The sequence below is a fragment of the Tilletiaria anomala genome (assembly GCF_000711695.1).
Source record: "Tilletiaria anomala UBC 951 chromosome Unknown K437scaffold_22, whole genome shotgun sequence".
Classification (NCBI taxonomy): Eukaryota; Fungi; Basidiomycota; class Exobasidiomycetes; order Georgefischeriales; family Tilletiariaceae; genus Tilletiaria; species Tilletiaria anomala.
This window is the reverse complement of record NW_013547000.1, coordinates 149,731-168,167: the sequence shown is the minus strand read 5'-3', so window position 1 is coordinate 168,167 and position 18,437 is coordinate 149,731. Positions and strand designations below refer to the sequence as shown.

Below are 18,437 nucleotides of genomic sequence, written 5' to 3'. Positions count from 1 at the left end.
CTGCCCACCTGCGTCCCCGGAAACCGCAGAGGTTCAGATATTGGGACGCAAGGACGGGTCAGGCGCAGCGCCACAGCATGACCTCTGCCTGCACAGGGCGTCAAAATTTGGGACTCAGCGCTGCAATAGTTTTAGAGCATCCCCGAAATTCAAACACGGAAACGGAGAATGCCCGGAATTGAGATACCCAGTCCGTCTGAACCGCTTTTGTATGGCACTCTTCATTGTGTGCTCATCGACTGACTGACTGATCTCTAGTTATTCTTGCCCGCAATATAGTCAATTCTCCTTCCCGTCAGTCGATGTGTTGGAACTGCTACACTTGTGCAGTATTCTTACTTGCCGTGCGCAGTGCGCGATTACAGATCATCTCTACGTCCTTTTGTCACACCATCGCCTTTGTATTCGAGTGGGGCTGCTTTCGTCGTAACTCGCCCATCCATCCTCGCTGCATCGATCGACCAGCATCGGAGGAAGGTACGAGCCCATCCTGCCTCACATTTTCGCCTCGCAGGCTCCCCAAGATGACGGTCCCAGGGCCACCAGTCACCCTGGAGATCGATGCCGGCTCGTCCAATGCGCCTTCTGGTAACTCACTCCTCCGCGACGCTGAATGGACTTTCCGGATCTGGCATCCCAAGATCTTCAACCGGAGTGTGGGCAGCGCCTACGCTTCGCACTCCCTTCACCCCGCCTCCAGCTTCGGATCCTCCTCCACACTAGCGCTGTCCACTGACTCAAAAAGCAGCGCGGGCGCCAGCACAGCCAGGGTGCCACTGGTCCTGTCCGGCTCACCGGCCGCTCGACATGCTGATCGGACGCACGGACAGCAGGATCAAGATACACCATCGAGCAGAGAGAGGGAGAGCTTGGAAATTCTCGAGTCCCAGGCGCCGAGCCGAGCCCAAACCTACGCGCTCGATCATGGAACCGGAAGCGCTGGCGATGGCGACAGCAGCTCACCTTCTTACTCTTCTGCACACGGACAAGGGGGCCAACGCAGTGGTCAGGACAGCAGCGGTGCTGGAGAACGCATGCGCCGAGTATCCACCAAGGCGCGAGCCAGCACTGTCTCGGTTGCTTCACCGTCCTTGCACCGCCAACAGTATTCACAGTCACAGTTTGCTTCCACCGTCACCCTTGGTCGAAAGGCTAGTGTGACTTCTCACTCTTCTCAGTCACAGGCGTTTACCAATAGAGACGCCCAATCTCGCAATCCGGACCAGTCGGCGCTGTTGGCCTTCTTGCCTTCGGCGGGCATTAGTGGAGCGCAGTGGCATGACTCGCTCGTGAAGAACACAAATAGAAGCGGAAATGGAGATGAGCTTTACGCGACATGCTCCACTTCATCGCAATACCGCACGGCCAACGCAGGCGCCACCACGATAGCGCGTCATGAAGACCTCATGTGGGAGTGGAGTGTCGATCTCGTTCACCCGGAACAGCAGCTGGTGCAGCCGCAGGCATCTCCTTCCTTATCGGGATCCATCTACCCTGCAGCGACGCCCAATGGACGGCGGCCCTGCCCAACAACAAACAGCACCACCAATGCACCTCCATCTGCTCGCATGGTCGTCGGCTCCGCAGGCAGCGTCACCCACACGGTCCGCAAGCGAGCTTCTGTGCCGGGGAGCTCGCTGGGTGGGGCTCGCCCGCAGACTTCATCCACGAGCGCCCGATTCAGGTCGAAGTCGAAGGCGCGAGCCGATTCGGACTCGCAGGGAGGCACGACGCTATCGACGTTCAAGCACCTGTACGAAGTCGTCGAGCGCGATCCATTCGACGGGAGCGAGGGTCGCTGCATGCTAGTGCGTCATTCGAAAGGTCTGCTGAGCAGTTTGGGCCTCTCCAGCGTTGGCGGCGGCAAGAACAAATTCAGTTTCGTGCCCAGGCCAGTGGTAAGAGTGGCAACTGGAATCGATGGTGCCGCTGGTAGCGCCAGTGAAGAGTGGGTTTGGAAGGGGACGTTGCACGAGTCGTACATCCTACGAAGGTACCACACGGATGGGCGCAAGACTACCATGGCGACATTGATGATGTGTGAGTCACCCATCCGCTTTCTGACACGTCCCATCACTTCCATACTAATGGCTCGTCCTGGATCTTCTCTGTTCCCCACCCTTAACTCACTTCTACGCAAAAAAAAGCAACCAACGCGAAATTTCGACTGGAAATCGTCGACTCGTGTCCCGATCCAATGCTCGTCGTAGCGACGACTTATCCGATCTTGCGGATGCGCCGAGAGGTGTATGCGCGCAAGTTCACCACTCCCGAGGAGCTGGAAAGGCTCGCTGCCCAGACCAAGATCGACCCTTTCGAGGAAGTGTTCTACTCGAAGAAGAAAGGGCAGGGCCGGGCCAAACTCCCGCAGGATCAAATGCAAGAGCATGAACAAGGGCCTGAGCGAGAGTCCACCGGCGGCGTTCAAGCAGAAAACAGCCCCATTCAGCCCTACAACATGCTTGGAGCTAACCTCGATGATGGGCGTCTACCTTCGGGACTTACCATCACATCCGCGATGCCAACAGGCACACACGAGCCGTTCTCACCAGCATTCGCAGCCTCAGCGGTGCCACCCTCGCCCTCGATGTCTTCTTCGCGGCAAAGACAGCCGAGCGAGTCCAGCATGAGCCAGAGTAGCAATCTGCACCTGAAATTAAAGTCGACCCTGCCGCCATTCCAGCCATCATGGACGTCCGAGCTGTCATTTAGCCCACGCCTCGGCCCGCGTCCGCGCTCGCGATCATCGACTGCTCCTGCAACGCCGGACATGAGTCCCAACCTAGACGCGCCGCCTACGCCATCGCTGGCGCAGCAGGCTGCTATTGCGGTTGCGTTTTCCACGACTGATGAAGGAGATCAAGAGGCGAGCGGGACAGACAGCAGTAACGCCAGGTCGAAGAAGGGCCAGCAGAATAACAGCATTCAAGTTGACTCTCACGTGCCCAGGCCGCCAAATCTGCCGCCTGCGCTGACTGACATTGAAGAGAAGCAGTTCGAGGAGAGGGTCATGGTGGCTAGCAGCTAACCATTTCGGCACAACTTGACTTGATTGCTCCTACACCATCCATTGCAGTTGTCTAGCTTATATTCGACATGACTCTGTATTTTAGATAGTGGACGCCAGCGGAGGCGCAACAATGTATCATGCTTTATCAATTGCTCAGTCGTAACAAACAAGCGCATGAGACACCGCTGCTGTCATTTCATGTACAAAGCTCAGAAGCATGAACGGACACAATCGCTTTCCATCTCAAAGCTTCATATTAGGCAGTGAAATGCTGGCGAGCGTCCCGGGAAGCTTTTGGTTACCCTCGCTGAAAAGGTAGGTGATGCTGCCAGCAACGAGCAAAAGGAGGACGACGGTGGTGGATGCGAGAAGGATGAGCGGGCTCGACACGTCGATTTTCTGGCATGCTTCTCCAGCCTTGTGGAAGAAAGTAAAGGGAAATGGGAAGTCGTTAACATTGTGCAATTCAAAAAGGCTCCATTACTTGCACATGCTCTCACCCAGTAAGTCACGCTCGTGTCCGTTCGGATTACCCTGCACACGCATCGGTAGCACTTGCGCCCTGCAAAGTTCCTCTCGACTGCATCGCCGCGGCCGCTGCATTCGGCCGTAGCCTTAAAGAGATCGGACTTGTTTGGGAAGCACTTGCCCGCGTAGTCTGCCTCGTTTGGACTGCGTGTGGAGGTGGTCAGCGTGGCTGCCGAACCGCGTGGAACGTATGGTGACGAAGCGGGTGAGGATGCTGCAGCGTGGTATACGTCTTGCTGCAACAAGTGTTGTCGCTTCGAAGCAGTAGAGAAGGGTGCGAGAAGATATTGGACTTCACGCTTTTTGACGACCGAATCCTCTGCACCAACTTCTAACGAACTCGCATCGGAGGAGACGATGACGGCCATCCGGAGCTCCTGGCTGGCGTCGCTCGCGTACTTCTTCAATTTCTCGGTGGCACTCTTGATAGCAGCACCGACGGCTTGTACGGCAGACTGGTACTGTTCGCTGTCCGCTCCGTACGTGGCTTTGAGGGCGGGTAAGCTGGAGAAACGCCAGGCCTGGAATGCAGGCTTTTGCTCGATGTTGGCCATGCCACCGTGACTCAGTTTCTCAAACACCGCTATAAAGCGGTTAAGCTCTACATTGAAGACCTGTATGGCGGCGCTCGGGTTCAACTCGATCATAGTGAGCGACTTTATGACATTTTCCGCAGCATCGTGGCCGGCCGAGGGGAGAGTGTCAAGGGTCTTGCTGCCGAGCAGACCGCCTGCAGCGGCAGACCTGGCGCCTGCTTGTGGAATCCGGTGGATGTAGGATGAGAGCAGGGCGTTCCAGGATTGAGAAGACGGCGAAGAGGAGACTAGGTGCGTTTGTTGCAAGCTGTTTTGGCCGACAAGCATGTCTGCCACGGGAATGACGCGAAGAAGGTCAGCTTCATCTGTTGAAGCGGTACGAAAGCACACATCGGGATTCTCACTCTCTGGATTTTCGATGCCATCGACATAGACGACCATCCTATGTTTGCTGTCCTGCAGCATATCTGCCAAGTCTCCAGCTGCCTGGCGTTCCTGCCCAAAGGCGTCCTTCATCCAGCTCCACACATCGCGGTCCTTTCCCTCATTCAGCACCAGGCCCAGGCGCTCGCCCGGTACATCGAGGTGGTACGAAAGTACGCGGTTCGCGTCTGCAGGCGAGACAGATACTGAAGAAGCAGCCGATGGTGAGGCTGGGTAGAGGTACAGGTGGGCCTTTGCTGGCGGTTGCTCATCGCTGGCTGCTGATGCAAGCGCACAAGAGGTTGCGGCGACGAGCGCTGCAGCGGCAGCAGGCACTCGCAGGAATCGCATCTTGAAACACCTTCTCACAGCGAGCTGGCTGGCGGGTTGGTGTTACGGATGAGCTCGTCTTCTGTGGACCTCTCCTCCATGCTAGTCTGGAAGCAGCCCATCACAGTATGCGTAAGGTGCAACAAGACATATACAGACAACGCCGCCTCCTGAAGGACAGCGCAGCAGATTACCCACCTGTGACACACACGCTGGACGCGCTGGAAGAGTCATCTCCTGCTTCGAGAGTAATGCGCGCACGGTTCGGGTCTCTCACCGCTCACCGCCCATCAGTCAAAGTCATCTTCATCTGTCCACCTCGGTCGTTTGTTTTAACACTTCGTGGGTTGCTGGGACACAGCTTCATATGCTGGAATCTCAGGCGAAGCAATAAGTGGGGCCCCTGCGTTTCAGGCAGCAACATCCCATGGAAGGTTGCGAAAATGCGCATGGTGCGTACGACTTCAAGTTCAGTTTCGATGGAGGTTGTTTCAGAAGCTAATGCGTTGTCTTTCCCGCCTCATCGCCTCCCGTGCTTTTGAATCTGTCCCTCGCTGACTCTCATTGCCTCCCAGCTCAATGAAGCCGACGATAATGATGTATCAGTCTCTTGGGCAGATCAGCAGCGCATCAACAAATTCTCCCGCACGATCTCCAAGCTGCAAGATGTCGAGTATGACCTGAAGCTGAAGCGGGACGAAAAGGAGGCGCTGGATGATCTGGCTATGGAGTTCGAGCTGGTCGACGAGGACGACAAGGTTCTGTACAAGATCGGATCAACATTCGTACATGTGCCTCAAGCACAGGCGCTAGAGATGCTGGAGAGGGACAACAAGAAGGTCGAGGAAGAGATCGAACAGCTCGGCTCAGCAGCCGACTCTTGTAACGAGGAGATGAAGAAACTAAAAGTCGAATTGTACGCCAAGTTTGGGAACAACATCAGTATGTCATTGTCACCTGCGTAGCTGCGTCTTTTCGGGATTCAGCTGGCTGATGGATTCTTTCTCCTGATCCAATAGACCTCGAAAGAGACTGAAATATTGACGCTCATCGCATGGAGCCATGCACGCATAATTCTGTAGACGGCCGCCTGCCATCACTGTATCATATCTCCACCCGACTCATATGCATGTTTAAAAGATAGTTGTGTGTCAGCCTGTGCACGATCTTATACTATTCGCTATGGAGGAGCTTCGATTGCGTGCACAGTCTGACCTCCGTGCCCAGGAAGGACAAATTAGTTGCGAACATTCTTCGTCTCAATCGTCCTAAAGGGCGCCACATTTAGCTATTATTTCGGCCTGTTGACCAGGGCTTGATTCAGGAAGACTGCTGCGATCTTTCCTGCCAGCTCAGACCGTTTCTCTGAATCCTATGGAACTTCATCCCTCGGTCGCAACCAGGCCCTGAAGGTAGCCTATCACCCTCTGAATCTGGGTTTCAATGCATGTTTCGTTGGATCCAAATACATGCTCTAACAGTCACTGAAGCTCGGGCGAATGAATGCCCCTTTTAGACCGCCGATGCACCAGTGACAATGTCGACGAGCTCGTTGGTGATCGCCGCCTGCCTGCCTCGGTTGTACTCCATCGACAGCTTCTGGATCATCTCTCCGGCATTCTTCGAAGCATTGTCCATAGCATTACGCCTCGAGTTGATCTCCGAAGCGTGGCCCTCGACGAGTGCGGCAAAGATGGCGTTGGCGAGGGAGAACTCAGCCAGGTCCTTGGTCGTGTCTTCCTCCTGCTCGTAAGCGGCAAAGCTGGGTGCGTTGCGAAGCGCCTGCTCGCTGTACGCCTCCATGATGTGCGACTCGAACGCGATGGCGGAGATGTAGGCGTTGTAGATGATGCTGATCTTGTCAAACTCAAGGCCCGACTTAAAGATCAGGTCGGCAATGGCAGCAGCATCGGAAAAGGTCGGAACATCCTTGCCAATCTGGTTGAAGGAGAGGGCGAGGTTGTTGGGCATAGCACGACCGAGCTGCGCCTTGGGCTTGTCACCCAGCACAACGATTGAAGGGCCGTCGGAAGAGTGCGCATCACCAGCGGAAGGCGAGACCTTGGCGAACTCGATCTTCGCGCGCTTCGAGACGGACGAGTGGATACCTCCGCAGAGACCCTTGTCCGACGAAACAACAATGAAGAGCTCACGGCCGCCTTCCGGAGCAACAGCTTCTGAGTTCTTGAAGACCTCTATTTGACAGGAGAGAAAGAAACGTGGTCAGGGGGCTGCATCCAAAGCCAGATATAAATGTCTGTGCGACGCTATGGAAACGATGCCATCTGCTTTCCAGCGGACTTCTGCCCATGAACACTTGGTCGGCAGTACCAGGCATCCGCCTTGCATCTTCTGGATCCATGGAATATCCAGCACTCACCGTTGTTGGCCTCGCCGTACGCCTTCGCAGCAGCCATGGCGCGCTGGGCCTTGTTGAGCTTGGTGGCTGCAATCATCTTCATCGACTGTTCACCGATGCACACATGGGAGGCGGTAGCGCCAAATGACAAACATTAGCATTTTCGCCTCCATATATTGCAGAAGGGCAGTCCGCAGACCTCTCGAAGCAGTCATTCTCTCACCTTGGTGATCTTCTCGATGTTGCGGACCGATTTGACACGCTGCTCCAACTCCCTCAGGGTAGCCAGCTGGGCGCCCGAGGAGTGGAAGCCTGCGGTCCTCACCGCTGGCAAGGAGGCCGCGGCGAGGGCGGTGAAAGCGGGCCTAGCAGCACGGGCGAGCATGATCACGAACCGCTGATTTGTTTGTTGGATGACTTGCATCTATAGGTGAGGATCATGGAGTCCCATTCGTCAGTGACGATGATCATGAGCTTCTTCGCAAGGGAGAGAATCGCTCGTCCTCCCTGCTGCCCCAAGCGTCCAGCGAGAAAGAACAAGCCCGGCCAGCACCGAGGCGCGGGCGGAAACTGGCAAACGGAGTGGATTTACGAGTGTCTGTTCACCATCCCCTCTCTTGTAAAGTCGCTCTACAGGAGGTTATACATTGTCTCGTCACGTGCATGCAGCGCCACGCGCGCGTTCCGCCGGAGGCCTGTCCAACACTTACTGGGAATGAGCCTCTTCGGGTGATCGCATTGCTGTTGGCACCGTAGACCGTCAGTTGACATGGTATGTACCATTGATCACGGTACATTGCTTCGCAATTGACCTCCACCAATGACCCAACTGATAAGAGAGGCTGATGATTCGCTGTGGGCCTCACGGTCTTCATTGCAAGCTCATCAGGCGTTCGAGAGGAATCTTGCATTGCAGAGGTGAAAGCTGCCAAGAACAATGTCGAGCACAGGACGCAAGTCGGGTGGAACCCACGCCCGAGATGGGTGTAAGTATCAGTACCTGCGATGGCGCCTTTTTGCTGCAGGAATGCTCGCTGAAATTCCGGAGATGATGCAGACGAGCCTCTGGACCTCATCGGCAAAGGGTCCTTCGGTAAAATCCGAAGGGTTCGGCGAAAAAGCGATGGCAAGATCTTCGCTCGCAAAGAGCTCGAGTACGAAAAGATGGGAGAGCAGGACAAGAAGCAGCTGGTGGCAGAGGTGAACATTTTGCGAGTGATGAGCCACGCAAATATCGTGAAGTACGAGGATCGCTTCGTAGACGTCGACGACAAGTCAGTACAAAGGCGACCTGTCTTCGGCGTCGGTCCATGAATGCAATGCTAATTGATCAAAGTCGCTTCTCCTCAGGATTCTATACATTATCATGGAATATTGCGATGGCGGCGACTTGGGAGGCCTGATCAAAAAGTGCCGCAAGACAAAGTGAGTGCAGGCGCAGCCTAGAAGCGAAGCTTCCGGCCTGGTCTTAGCATCTTTTCGCTTGACAGCACACTGCTGCCGGAGGAGACAGTCTGGTCTTACTTAGCGCAGATGACATCGGGCCTGCATGCCTGCCACAATCGCATGGTCCAGCCTGAGGAGCCGAGCACTGGGCTTCCAAGCGCGCATTCAACCTCAAACATCGTCAGTGTGACCAATCGACGGGGTAACGTCATTACTTCTGGCTCTTCGGCTAGCAGCCTCAATACGCTCGCAGCCCAACGCTCCGTCATCCTACATCGTGATCTAAAACCGGAGAACGTCTTCCTGGATGGGGATCAGCGCGTCAAGCTCGGAGATTTTGGGCTATCAAAGGAGATGCAGACAGATTTCACCGCCACGTACGTTGGTACACCTTATTATATGTCGCCTGAGTTATCAGAGGGCAAAAGGTATGACACCAAGAGTGATATTTGGGCTCTAGGCTGCATTGCCTACGAGCTGTGCGCACTTAGTCCACCTTTCGACGCAAAGACTCAAGAAGAGCTGACGCGCAAGATCAGACTGGGCAAAGTGCCGCGACTGCCCACAGCATACTCCGAGGGCCTGGGCCATATCATCAACTCCATGCTCCAACTGGAGCCACGCAGACGGCCATCCACGACCGACATGCTCGCACACCCCATGGTCGAAGTGCAGTTGCGCTCATTGGAGCTGCTGGACATGTGAGCTGGTACAATCTGTTATTGAATAAGCGATGCAGGCTTGCTGATTTCTTGGCTGGACATTTCAGGAGGTCCCTTGTGATCGCCGAGAAAGTTAGGTTGGAAGCCTGGGAGGGGGAACTCAAAGCTAGGGAGGAGAAAGTGCAAGCGCTTGAGCAAAGCTTGGCAACCACGCGCCCTATATCTCAGAGCGTGAATTCTCCCGACGCTGCGACTTTGGCAGTGAGAGAAGCGCACATTGCTTCGCGAGAGGCATACGTGCAGGCATACGAAGCGGAATTGCAGGCTCGTACAAAAGACCTAGAGGTAGCGCAAGCACAGTTGGAAGAACAGAAAAGCCACTTGGAGCAAGAGCTAGCACGTCGAAGTGCTGAAGGAGAGCAGAAGCGCAGGGGAACAGCGCTCCTTGTGGAGCAGCGGCAGATCAGACGCACGCTGAGCCGTCGCTCCCCGGTCGGAGCGTCTTCGGTTGAAGATGGGCAAGAGAGGGTGTCGCTACGATCGAGCAACAGCTTACAATCAACAATGACTGCGAGAAGGCGGCGATCGCCTGGCACCGACGCGTCAACTTCAGCATCCTCTGGTTATAGTGGATCCAGACCCCCTGCCGTCCAAAGTACAATCCAGCGTACATCTTCCACGTCCATCGGCCGCAGCGAAGCGGGTGTAGTGAACAACCGCTTTGGTCAGATCAGCCCGCCGACAGATGATGCGCTGGGGCACAAGCACGGCACTGAGCAGCACGCTAGCAAAGGAGACTGGGTGGATCAAGATGATCGTTCCGACGCCGGTGAATTACAGACCGTTGGGAACAGCGCACCGGTCGAGTCTACGCCCTTGCGAGCGAGTGCATCTACGCGTCCGCTCTTCCGGGTAGGAGGGAAGAAGCAACAGCTGTTCAGAGAAACGATAGCAGACGACTCGGACATTCCGATGAACAGTTTCGAGCATTCCCGTGGTGGCGGCTCCGCTGACAAAGACTCGGTTAGCATATTGCCGACTACGAAGAGTTTCCCATCAATGGCTTCGGGCCGCAGCCTTGCACATCTGGCCGCCATGAATGCTGCCGGTATTATACGACCACCTTTGGTCGCACGCCTATCCAGCGTGCACAACATCTCTTTGCAGGACATATCCATGAAGAGTGCCAGCGGAGAAGATCGGTCGCTGGGTCTACCAGGAGCAAAAGTTCAAGCGCAATCCCACACTTCGCCAATCAGCGAAACCGCTTCTCCTGCACTGTACAGCGACGACTCGCTCCCCTCTGTCTTCATTGACAAGGTCGTGCGCCCTTCTTCCGCGAAACGAGTTTCGGACGTCAAAGCCCACGGAGCGGTGCGATCATGCGTGGCCGATGCGCTGAAAAAGGTCGATGATAAGCAACCCGGTACCCATGGCCGTCCTTCTGATGCGATACATGCGAGCAGAGCCGTCACGGGCAGACCACGATCGTCTGCTGTCATGCAGCCCATCAGTTCGACTCGCAGAAAATCGGCTGTCCGTCCGGCTGCAGCTGCAGCTTGAGCTGGGGCCATGGCCATACTCGATCCATCCGAGATGAGCGCATCCATTCGAAACTTATCTTTAGCATTTTCAATGACACGAGTACGCCCATTAACTCGTGACAATATTACAGCCCTGCTCCTCAGTCACACGTGTACAACAGATCATAATCTATATGAGCGCAATAGGCTCACAAGCCAGTCCAAGTGTCTTCCCTGACTTCAGTCATTTGCGCCAATTGCTCATCTGCCCGCTCGAAAGCACCCGGCCCGTCTCTACTATTCTCCAGGAAATCAGCGCTGAGATCGCCACTTTTCTTGAGACGCACTGCTTCAAGTAGCCAATCCTTGTGCGCGCCAAGCCAGTCACCTTCGCGTAGCCCGGCAGCGAGGACGTACCACCCATCTGGACGGCGAGCCAGGGTCAGCGGGGCAATATTCCCACGCTCGTCACCTGCGCTGCGCGCATCAACTGCGCTTGCGTGCCGCTCTTGCATCTCACGGACGACCTCATTCCGACTGTATGAGGCTGGTAAGCCCGTATGCCGCCAGGACTTGAGCGCATGGGCCATCAAGATCGTATCGCTCGCCCTTACGTGCGCTATCTGGATCATTGTGTACACACCGATGGCGCCGCTGACGATCGCCAGGAGTAAGGCAGTCCATGCTAGTGTGGCATTGATGTTGCCAGCACTGCTCGCCATCTGGGATGGTGCACCTGGGCTTGGAGAGTTCCCATGCCACGATGGCGATGATGAGCCAAATGAAACGAGCGCAAAGATCCCACCCGCAAATGCAGCCGCGAAGCACGCCATGACCCAGCTTTGCGCTCCCGCTAAGCTGACGCCTGCATTGACCGGCAGACCGCCTCCCCAAAAGGGCAGCCACTCGCGTGTATGACGAACTTGTAGATCCAGCCAAGGCGGAATACGCTCGTAGGTGATTCGCACTCTGGCTATGCGAGGATGTAGAGGCGCGGCGGAGGTCGGCGGAACAGTACCGGGGGCATTTGCGGTATTGATGAGTGTTTGGACGGATTTGGAAAGCGCATCGAGATCCCAGCCGTATGGTAGGTGCTCAAAGAGCATTATCTTGGCACTTGCAAGGTGCGCTTCCTCGCGAATGAAATCGGAGAGTGAACGATAAAGTGCGCTGCGAATCTTGGGAGGATCTTCTAGAAATCCATCTGTACTGGACGGTAAGTGAGCGTCGTCATCACAGGAGCTACCGTCTCGACTTGGGCGCAGTGGAGGGCCGCGCCATGGTTCTCGTAAGCCCTTGGCACGCGTAGCATTCCATTCTTCGATGATCTTCTTTGGCGCTTTAACGTTCGCGAGCCTCCTTCCAGCCCCTCTGCCATTTCCGTTGGCGGCAGCATCTTCAATCTGCGCTGCTGCTGCATGTGCGGCGGGTTGTACGATCGGTAAACCAGTCTCGATATCCATCGCACCAGATGCTCGGCCCGATGCCAGCAACGCGCGTATCCCCACAGATGCATCTGTCGACTCGATGGTACGCGCATTGTGCGATTGCCGCGCGCCACTGTACTTGAGCGCACCTTTCAGCCAGGGTGCAGAGCGGTAACAAGGTACGGTGTCTTGCACTGCTCGTAGCTGTGAGCCGGGGGGTAGGGCGTCAAATTCCGTTACGATTTGACTTCTGGTGGTATCGATAATGCTTTTGGACATGTTATTGGAGACAGATGCGTTCACATCAATGAGAATTTGCCCTCCTCTCGTGTTGACGTTGATGCTCTGAGCAGGCAAGTGTACTGGAACGGTGAAGGAGAATAATTCTGTTGACTTTTGATCGAATGGAAGCTCCATTAAGTCTCCGTCCTCTGGCGTTAGCGGACCACGGTGGAAAGTGAAACGTAGCGATATGGAGGGCGGGAGGATCGGTCGCTCGGAGAGAACGAATGAATCTAGAATGGGCATGTGAAAGGCCAGATGAGATATTCGTGCAAAACCAAGCGTGGGGTATTCATGACAGGCATTGCACATACTTATGCTTAATCTGGACTAGACTTACACAGCTGTTCTACATCCTGCACCCATGCCTCTCTTGAGTCGGCAAGCACGCTACAGCCTTTTCGCTCCATAACAGGGAAGTCATCTCGACCGACACCATCGTAGCTCTCCCTCTCTCTGCTCGCGGTACGTTCAACTGGACCCTCTACTTCACCGCCAGCAGGCACAAATGTGTATCCGCCACGGCATTTGCTGGAAAAATATGATGTGCCTTCCCCTTCGTCTTCAAGGTCTTCTTTCTCCTGGTCTTCTTGATCACTACCGTATTCTGGAGGCCACGCTTTGCTAGAGTAGCGCGGAGACACCGCAGACGGAGGCGGATAGATTCCTTTGTCCTTGCGATCCTGTATATTTGACACAGGGTCCCCCATGAGCGCCATGGCTGTTCGAATCACCTCCCCGCTGGAAAAGGTGACTTGGATATCAAAAGCTTATCTTCCGTTGCTAAAGGGTTCGGGAGCCAATGGCGAAGCGCCGCCAGTTGAATACACGGGGAGCAGCCACGGTCGCATCTGCGCGGAAGACCGCACCCCTGAATAAATCTTGCGTGCGATTCTTCTTTTCCCCTAGAGCACATACTCCCACATGTCACGCTCCCTGCCACGGTTGTCATGGTCGTGCTCCTGTGTTCACAAACATGCACCATTTTCGGGATGCTGGACGACGAGACGAGTCTGGGACGCGGCTGGTCGGCACCGAAAGGGCAAAGCAGACAACCGTCACGTGCAGACTGACGCCATATTTATTGCACCGAATAAGAAGTCGAGCGCGAAAAAACTGAGGGCCCGTGCGCGTTTGTCCCAACATCGCATGAGTGGCTCGAGCGTCGCACCTCGCCTGCCTGCGCCTTGCAGTGCCTGTTTCTTCAGTGCTTCTCTTCAGCAACAACAACGCCGAACGAAGATTTGTTGTTATAAACGACGGGGGGCTGCACACACCTCTCCTACAATCCTTGCCTTCACGAACATCCTTATGTCTCAGTGCAGACTCATCATCTGACATTGTTGTGATCACACTTCGCATTACTCTCCACACGTCTTAGCAATCATGGTGAGCACATCTCCCTTCTCCTCCCTACGTCTCCTGCAGCTCCCAGCTTCCGGCGCAGCGGGCAAGGGGTGTACCCAAACGCAAATACTCACCGCCCTTCGCCCTTTGCATGCTCTCCGACCTCGTCCAACCTCACCTCTGCCTTACCACCACATATTTCCATCAAAATCTCCGTGTTACCTCTCTCTATCCTTGCAATGCACACGTCTGTTCTCGTCTACGCGCCATGCTCTCGGAAAACAGGGTGTCCAAATCGAGCGCATCTCCCCGGGCGACAACGCCTCGTTCCCTAAGAAGGGCGACAAGGTTAGCATGCACTATGTCGGAACTCTATCAAACGGAAACAAGTTTGACAGCTCGCGCGACCGCGGCAGGCCGTTCGAGACGGTCATCGGCGTTGGCCAGGTCATCAAGGGCTGGGACGAGGGTGTGCCTCAGCTCAGCCTGGGCGAGAAGGCCAACCTGATTTGCTCGCCGGACTTCGCTTACGGTGCCGGCGGGTACCCCCCTATCATTCCGCCTAGTGAGTGATGAACTTCACAAATTTCGGGACTACCGTTGACAGTTGATTCGATTGGCCCCCTCCACCTATAGACTCCACACTGAACTTTGAAGTTGAGCTCCTCGCAATCAACGGCAAGAAGGCGTAATGTATTGCATCAACGCAACGGTGCTGGTATCGTAGTAGAGGATGGATGGACTCGGAAAAGTGTACCAGATGACAGCTATGATGCAAACTGCATGACTATTCATGACTCTCAATGGCCCCCTCAATCAACCATTGTCCAGACTTCTGCTTAAGGCTCAGGGAGAAGCAACTACGATAGAGTACTGAGGCTACAATTTGGTCTTTTCAGCTGCGAGAGTCGCAGCCTGGAATTCGTTATCTGTGTCAACAGCGTTTCGGATTCGTCGCACAAGTTCAGTAGCATCATCATCATCCAACTCTGTTCGGCCATGGCCTATTGATGCCCATAGCGCATTGAGGTTGCGCATCGGTGCAGCTCTCGGAGGAGAGCCCCAGTTGTGGTCCGCAGCTGATGACGAGGAGTCAGATAGGGCCTGTGCAGGGAAAGAGTTGGAGAGTGGCGGCGCCGGGACAACGTGGTAATGGACCTGGCAAGCGATTAAACACCATGCGACAAGAGAGGGTTTTTTGTTAGGCTGTCGTATGCCAACGGAGGTTCACAGCTGAACAAGGACTGCCAAGATGAAGGTGTGGGTCTGCCGTGACAATCAACTCACGTGCGGTACAACTTGCGCATATACTTGATTCGTAATAACTTGCAAGCGTGGATCTTCCAATGCTGAAAATGAGAAGGCGGAGACAAGGGTCGGAAAGGCCTTGGTTAGCAGTCGCACGAGCCTTTCGACGGGAGCGCAGTCTGCGAGCCACAACATATTGTCTCGCTCTTGGATCCGTAGGTACTCACCTCTCGAAATAGCACGCGAGAGACGTGTCACGCTTTGCGCCAAGCGAGCTGCATGTATTGGCGGTAGGTCAGAGATGGTCGCAAAGTGGGCTTTTGGCACAACAAGTGTGTGACCTTTATCATGAAGTGGATGACCACGTCCAATAAAGTGAAGATAAAGGGAAGAAATAAGTGACGGGATCGCGCATCAGTCGTCTGTTGTACCGTCCAGATGGGTCCAGCCCAATGAGTGGCCATTGCGAAGCGGGTAGGCCGTCAGACACGAACGCACCGCGTCTTAATGGCAAGATATCAAGAAATGCCATAGTGTATTCGTCCTCGAACAGAACATGAGCGGCTTGTTTATGCGCTATGATGGCGCAGAATGTGCACGAGCTGTCGGAATGCATCTCCTTTGCATATTTCAGATCGTGGGAGGAAACAGATACGGGGAAGGAAGCATCCAGATCTGTTCGAAATGCTGACAGTGTGAAGTGAGTCATTGGGTCGACCAGAAAGGAGCAGTCAATGGAGGGTTGACCGCGAACTTGATGGTCTCTTGCTACCACAGTAGAACTTGTCGGGTGGACTTGGCTCGATAGGATCAGTTCATCGCAGGGACAGAGCTGCGTCTTTCGCGATCTCTCGTAAACTAAAGACAATGCACCAGGTGTAGGTGACGCAGGACAGCGATGAGGTTGTTAGCGTAGCGTCGGCTGTAAGATTCTGGAGCAATCAAGATGCTGAAGAAGGTTGTAAATTTGAGGACGAGGCGAGAGGGAGACTGAGCAATCAGGCCGTTTGTTTTCGATAATGGCAGCTCAGACACGTGGAGCATGTTCAATTATATCTGACATCGGATCTCAAACAGCACTCAAAATGATCTGGACTATACCTGCACTCCCCCACGTCTTCAATACAATAAAAGGCGCTTGCCTGCATTGGTCTTGTGTTTCTACCGCATGAATCGGTATCATGCTAGACCAAATTTCGATTCCTTCGGTGCCTCAAGGGCCACTGCCTCAACCGCACTTGGCGTACGAGCAATCCAGTCAAGCTAGGAAGTGGCACTTCACCACTCGACAGCTGCACGATCTACGCAAAGCTAGCAGTGACGCAACCAAGTTGCGAGTCCTGAAGGCCTGGAAGGCCGAGGAAGTGAGGAATTCAGCTTTCAGCAAGCTCTGCTACGGGGAGTCGGCTGATCACATTCCTCCATCTAGGATGCCGTTCTGCCATCAGACACGGTGCCACCGCCTGTAGCATTGACTTCTGCAGCTCAAGTGGAGCAGGAGCTTCCTTCTCTCGAAGAGCAGCAGGCGCTCATCATATTCTACATGCTCAAAATACCTGGTCTGACTCGTGCCTTCAAGCTTCCGGAATTGGTGGAAGCTTCAGCAACGACATATATGAAACGGTTTTACCTCCGCAATACGCCCTTGGACTATCATCCAAAGAACATCATGTGAGGTCCTAGAGGTCGGGCTACACGGTCGGCTCCATGCCTCATTCACCGATCCCTTTCTCCTATACAGGCTCACATGCATCTATCTCGCAACGAAGACGGAGAATTACCCGATCTCGCTGGGATCATTCTCGCAGCGCATTGCTGGCAAGAACACAACGCCAGCAGCGATAGAAGAAATTCGTAAGGCGATCATTGATCTCGAATTCCCAATTTCTCGGGCGCTTGACTTCGAATTCTCTGTTCACGGGGTACACCGTTCCTTAACGGGGCTCCTCCTTGAGATAGCGTACACCTCTCAGCAACGCGACGCAACTGCTGCCACAGCGGCAGCAGTAGACGAAGTGCTCTCAAAGGAAGCACGCCTCCACGCTTCCACCTCGCGCCTTACAGATGCAGAGCTGCTCTTTGCGCCGGCGCAAATCGCATATGCATGCGTGCGCAGGTCGGGCGTGGCGAGCGACAAAGGCAAGCAGGCGTGCAGGGAATGGTTTGACGGGTTGCAGGCGAGGGCGAGAGACATGAGACGGCGAGAGAGGGAAGAGAGGAAGCGTTGGCAGGAAGGAAATGCTGTGCTTGCGGAAGGGCAAGAGAAGGGAAGCGGCGTGGGCGAGCGCAGCCATTCAGACTCTACCGCCAAGGGGAGATCGGGCGACAAGAACTGCAATGGAGATGGGCCTCATCCGATGGAAAAACAGCTGGGCGACGACGTAGAAGATGTGCCCCTGAGAGTCAGCTTTGAGGAACTTGAAGCCATTGCAACTCGAGTGGATGGCATGATTACCAAGATGGAGCAGAACAAAGCGGATATCAAAGCGGACACGGTCAAGGACATTGACAGAAGGTTGAAATTGTGTCAAGATCCGGTCAACATCCCTGGCACTAAATTGTGAGTGCAAATTAGAATTATGGCCTGATTTGATCGTAAACGAATCCGAACCCTGTTACGATTGTCCCCGCCAGAAACATTAAGGCAGAAGCCTACCGCGAAGCCGCTGCTACTCAACGGCGAAAGAGGAAGGCGCATGACAGCGCGAGCGCAAGCATCTCTAACTCTGCTGGTGCTGCAGGACCGCATGGGTCTAAAGCAGGGACATGTTCGTTGGCAGACCCCTTCGCGGACGATTTCAAAGGCGATACCAACGCGCCCAACCGCGGTGGCGGCCTTTTTGGGAATGCCATTGCCAAGAAACAGAAGTTGGAGAATGGCGAGAGCGCATGAATACAGGAAAATGCGTTGTAAACTTTCGAAGAATTCTATCATACTAGCCTCTCTGGGCGGTCATGTTTAGACTGTCCTGAGAGCCATGCGCATAGCGCAGACAGATTCCTCCCTTTAGCCGTGCAGTCAGTTCGGAGGCCTTGTGAGTTGCGCCGCTGCCGCACACTTGCGCAGCGTCACTAGACTCTAGAGGCGCATCACAGATCCACATGGTTCCCACTCGCCACTTGTTCGAGTCAGCACGCGAGAACTGCGGAGCTGTGGCTGATGAACTCGAGCTGGTAAACAGAAGCCGTGCAGTGAACTGTGAAAGTCGTCGATGGGCAACACTGGCCGATTTGCCGAGGGAGTACTACTGCCCCTCCTTGAGGGAATCCTCTTCCACGAAAGTTCTCCATCCACAAGAACCACAAGGCTTTCAAT

The 18,437-nt window shown here is 54.8% G+C and overlaps 9 protein-coding genes across 9 annotated transcripts; 5 read left to right on the top strand and 4 right to left on the bottom strand.

Moving 5' to 3' along the window:
- The first annotated feature begins 298 nt into the window (after window positions 1-298).
- Window positions 299-3,155, top strand: K437DRAFT_255378 (uncharacterized protein). The gene is made up of 2 exons (XM_013388876.1): window positions 299-2,040; window positions 2,148-3,155. The coding sequence occupies exons 1-2, from the start codon at window positions 525-527 to the stop codon at window positions 3,026-3,028; spliced, it is 2,397 nt and encodes a 798-aa protein (XP_013244330.1). The 5' UTR covers window positions 299-524; the 3' UTR covers window positions 3,029-3,155.
- On the bottom strand, window positions 3,056-4,888 carry K437DRAFT_255377 (uncharacterized protein). Its single transcript, XM_013388875.1, has 3 exons — window positions 4,479-4,888; window positions 3,511-4,403; window positions 3,056-3,427 (listed from the first exon to the last, which is right to left on the bottom strand). Exons 1-3 carry the CDS (start codon window positions 4,846-4,848, stop codon window positions 3,254-3,256), a joined length of 1,437 nt encoding a protein of 478 aa, XP_013244329.1. The 5' UTR covers window positions 4,849-4,888; the 3' UTR covers window positions 3,056-3,253.
- Window positions 4,889-5,177: 289 nt separating this feature from the next.
- On the top strand, window positions 5,178-5,968 carry K437DRAFT_255375 (putative GIM3-Gim complex component). Its single transcript, XM_013388874.1, has 3 exons — window positions 5,178-5,279; window positions 5,403-5,769; window positions 5,847-5,968. Exons 1-3 carry the CDS (start codon window positions 5,271-5,273, stop codon window positions 5,861-5,863), a joined length of 393 nt encoding a protein of 130 aa, XP_013244328.1. The 5' UTR covers window positions 5,178-5,270; the 3' UTR covers window positions 5,864-5,968.
- Window positions 5,969-6,260: 292 nt separating this feature from the next.
- K437DRAFT_234005 (ATP synthase F1 gamma) lies at window positions 6,261-7,571 on the bottom strand (the record flags this gene model as incomplete). The annotated part of the gene is made up of 3 exons (XM_013388873.1): window positions 6,261-7,022; window positions 7,208-7,292; window positions 7,410-7,571. 3 exons carry the CDS (start codon window positions 7,569-7,571, stop codon window positions 6,340-6,342), a joined length of 930 nt encoding a protein of 309 aa, XP_013244327.1. The 3' UTR covers window positions 6,261-6,339.
- Window positions 7,572-8,236: 665 nt separating this feature from the next.
- K437DRAFT_222348 (kinase-like protein) lies at window positions 8,237-9,337 on the top strand (the record flags this gene model as incomplete). The annotated part of the gene is made up of 4 exons (XM_013388872.1): window positions 8,237-8,460; window positions 8,537-8,611; window positions 8,677-8,816; window positions 8,886-9,337. Coding segments are annotated over 4 exons (891 nt in total), but the record flags the coding sequence as incomplete, so codon positions are not given.
- Window positions 9,338-10,941: 1,604 nt separating this feature from the next.
- On the bottom strand, window positions 10,942-13,347 carry K437DRAFT_80167 (uncharacterized protein). The gene is made up of 2 exons (XM_013388871.1): window positions 12,867-13,347; window positions 10,942-12,759 (listed from the first exon to the last, which is right to left on the bottom strand). Exons 1-2 carry the CDS (start codon window positions 13,243-13,245, stop codon window positions 11,027-11,029), a joined length of 2,112 nt encoding a protein of 703 aa, XP_013244325.1. The 5' UTR covers window positions 13,246-13,347; the 3' UTR covers window positions 10,942-11,026.
- A 479-nt stretch (window positions 13,348-13,826) lies between these two features.
- Window positions 13,827-14,681, top strand: K437DRAFT_273311 (uncharacterized protein). Its single transcript, XM_013388870.1, has 2 exons — window positions 13,827-14,438; window positions 14,510-14,681. Exons 1-2 carry the CDS (start codon window positions 13,913-13,915, stop codon window positions 14,563-14,565), a joined length of 582 nt encoding a protein of 193 aa, XP_013244324.1. The 5' UTR covers window positions 13,827-13,912; the 3' UTR covers window positions 14,566-14,681.
- A 37-nt stretch (window positions 14,682-14,718) lies between these two features.
- On the bottom strand, window positions 14,719-16,119 carry K437DRAFT_245315 (HIT-like protein). Its single transcript, XM_013388869.1, has 4 exons — window positions 15,620-16,119; window positions 15,349-15,462; window positions 15,161-15,222; window positions 14,719-15,031 (listed from the first exon to the last, which is right to left on the bottom strand). The coding sequence occupies exons 1-4, from the start codon at window positions 15,828-15,830 to the stop codon at window positions 14,753-14,755; spliced, it is 666 nt and encodes a 221-aa protein (XP_013244323.1). The 5' UTR covers window positions 15,831-16,119; the 3' UTR covers window positions 14,719-14,752.
- Window positions 16,120-16,213: 94 nt separating this feature from the next.
- K437DRAFT_255369 (cyclin-like protein) lies at window positions 16,214-18,058 on the top strand. The gene is made up of 4 exons (XM_013388868.1): window positions 16,214-16,485; window positions 16,551-16,792; window positions 16,863-17,681; window positions 17,756-18,058. Exons 1-4 carry the CDS (start codon window positions 16,303-16,305, stop codon window positions 18,012-18,014), a joined length of 1,503 nt encoding a protein of 500 aa, XP_013244322.1. The 5' UTR covers window positions 16,214-16,302; the 3' UTR covers window positions 18,015-18,058.
- The last annotated feature ends 379 nt before the right edge of the window (window positions 18,059-18,437 follow it).

Bases quoted from the DNA above. Each gene is read 5' to 3' on its own strand.
- K437DRAFT_255378 (XM_013388876.1), top strand. From the start codon at position 525: ATGACGGTCCCAGGGCCACCAGTCACCCTGGAGATCGATGCCGGCTCG. The intron at 2,041-2,147 runs GTGAGTCACCCA...CGCAAAAAAAAG, and splicing joins CATGGCGACATTGATGATGT to CAACCAACGCGAAATTTCGA.
- K437DRAFT_255377 (XM_013388875.1), bottom strand. From the start codon at position 4,848: ATGCGATTCCTGCGAGTGCCTGCTGCCGCTGCAGCGCTCGTCGCCGCA. The intron at 4,404-4,478 runs GTGAGAATCCCG...TTCCCGTGGCAG, and splicing joins TGGCATCGAAAATCCAGAGA to ACATGCTTGTCGGCCAAAAC. The intron at 3,428-3,510 runs GTGAGAGCATGT...TTCTTCCACAAG, and splicing joins ACACGAGCGTGACTTACTGG to GCTGGAGAAGCATGCCAGAA.
- K437DRAFT_80167 (XM_013388871.1), bottom strand. From the start codon at position 13,245: ATGGCGCTCATGGGGGACCCTGTGTCAAATATACAGGATCGCAAGGAC. The intron at 12,760-12,866 runs GTAAGTCTAGTC...TGCCCATTCTAG, and splicing joins GCAGGATGTAGAACAGCTGT to ATTCATTCGTTCTCTCCGAG.
- K437DRAFT_273311 (XM_013388870.1), top strand. From the start codon at position 13,913: ATGGTGAGCACATCTCCCTTCTCCTCCCTACGTCTCCTGCAGCTCCCA. The intron at 14,439-14,509 runs GTGAGTGATGAA...CTCCACCTATAG, and splicing joins CCCCCCTATCATTCCGCCTA to ACTCCACACTGAACTTTGAA.
- K437DRAFT_245315 (XM_013388869.1), bottom strand. From the start codon at position 15,830: ATGACTCACTTCACACTGTCAGCATTTCGAACAGATCTGGATGCTTCC. The intron at 15,223-15,348 runs GTGAGTACCTAC...TCTCATTTTCAG, and splicing joins CTCGCGTGCTATTTCGAGAG to CATTGGAAGATCCACGCTTG. The intron at 15,032-15,160 runs GTGAGTTGATTG...ATCGCTTGCCAG, and splicing joins ATGCGCAAGTTGTACCGCAC to GTCCATTACCACGTTGTCCC.
- K437DRAFT_255369 (XM_013388868.1), top strand. From the start codon at position 16,303: ATGCTAGACCAAATTTCGATTCCTTCGGTGCCTCAAGGGCCACTGCCT. The intron at 16,793-16,862 runs GTGAGGTCCTAG...TCTCCTATACAG, and splicing joins TATCATCCAAAGAACATCAT to GCTCACATGCATCTATCTCG. The intron at 17,682-17,755 runs GTGAGTGCAAAT...TGTCCCCGCCAG, and splicing joins AACATCCCTGGCACTAAATT to AAACATTAAGGCAGAAGCCT.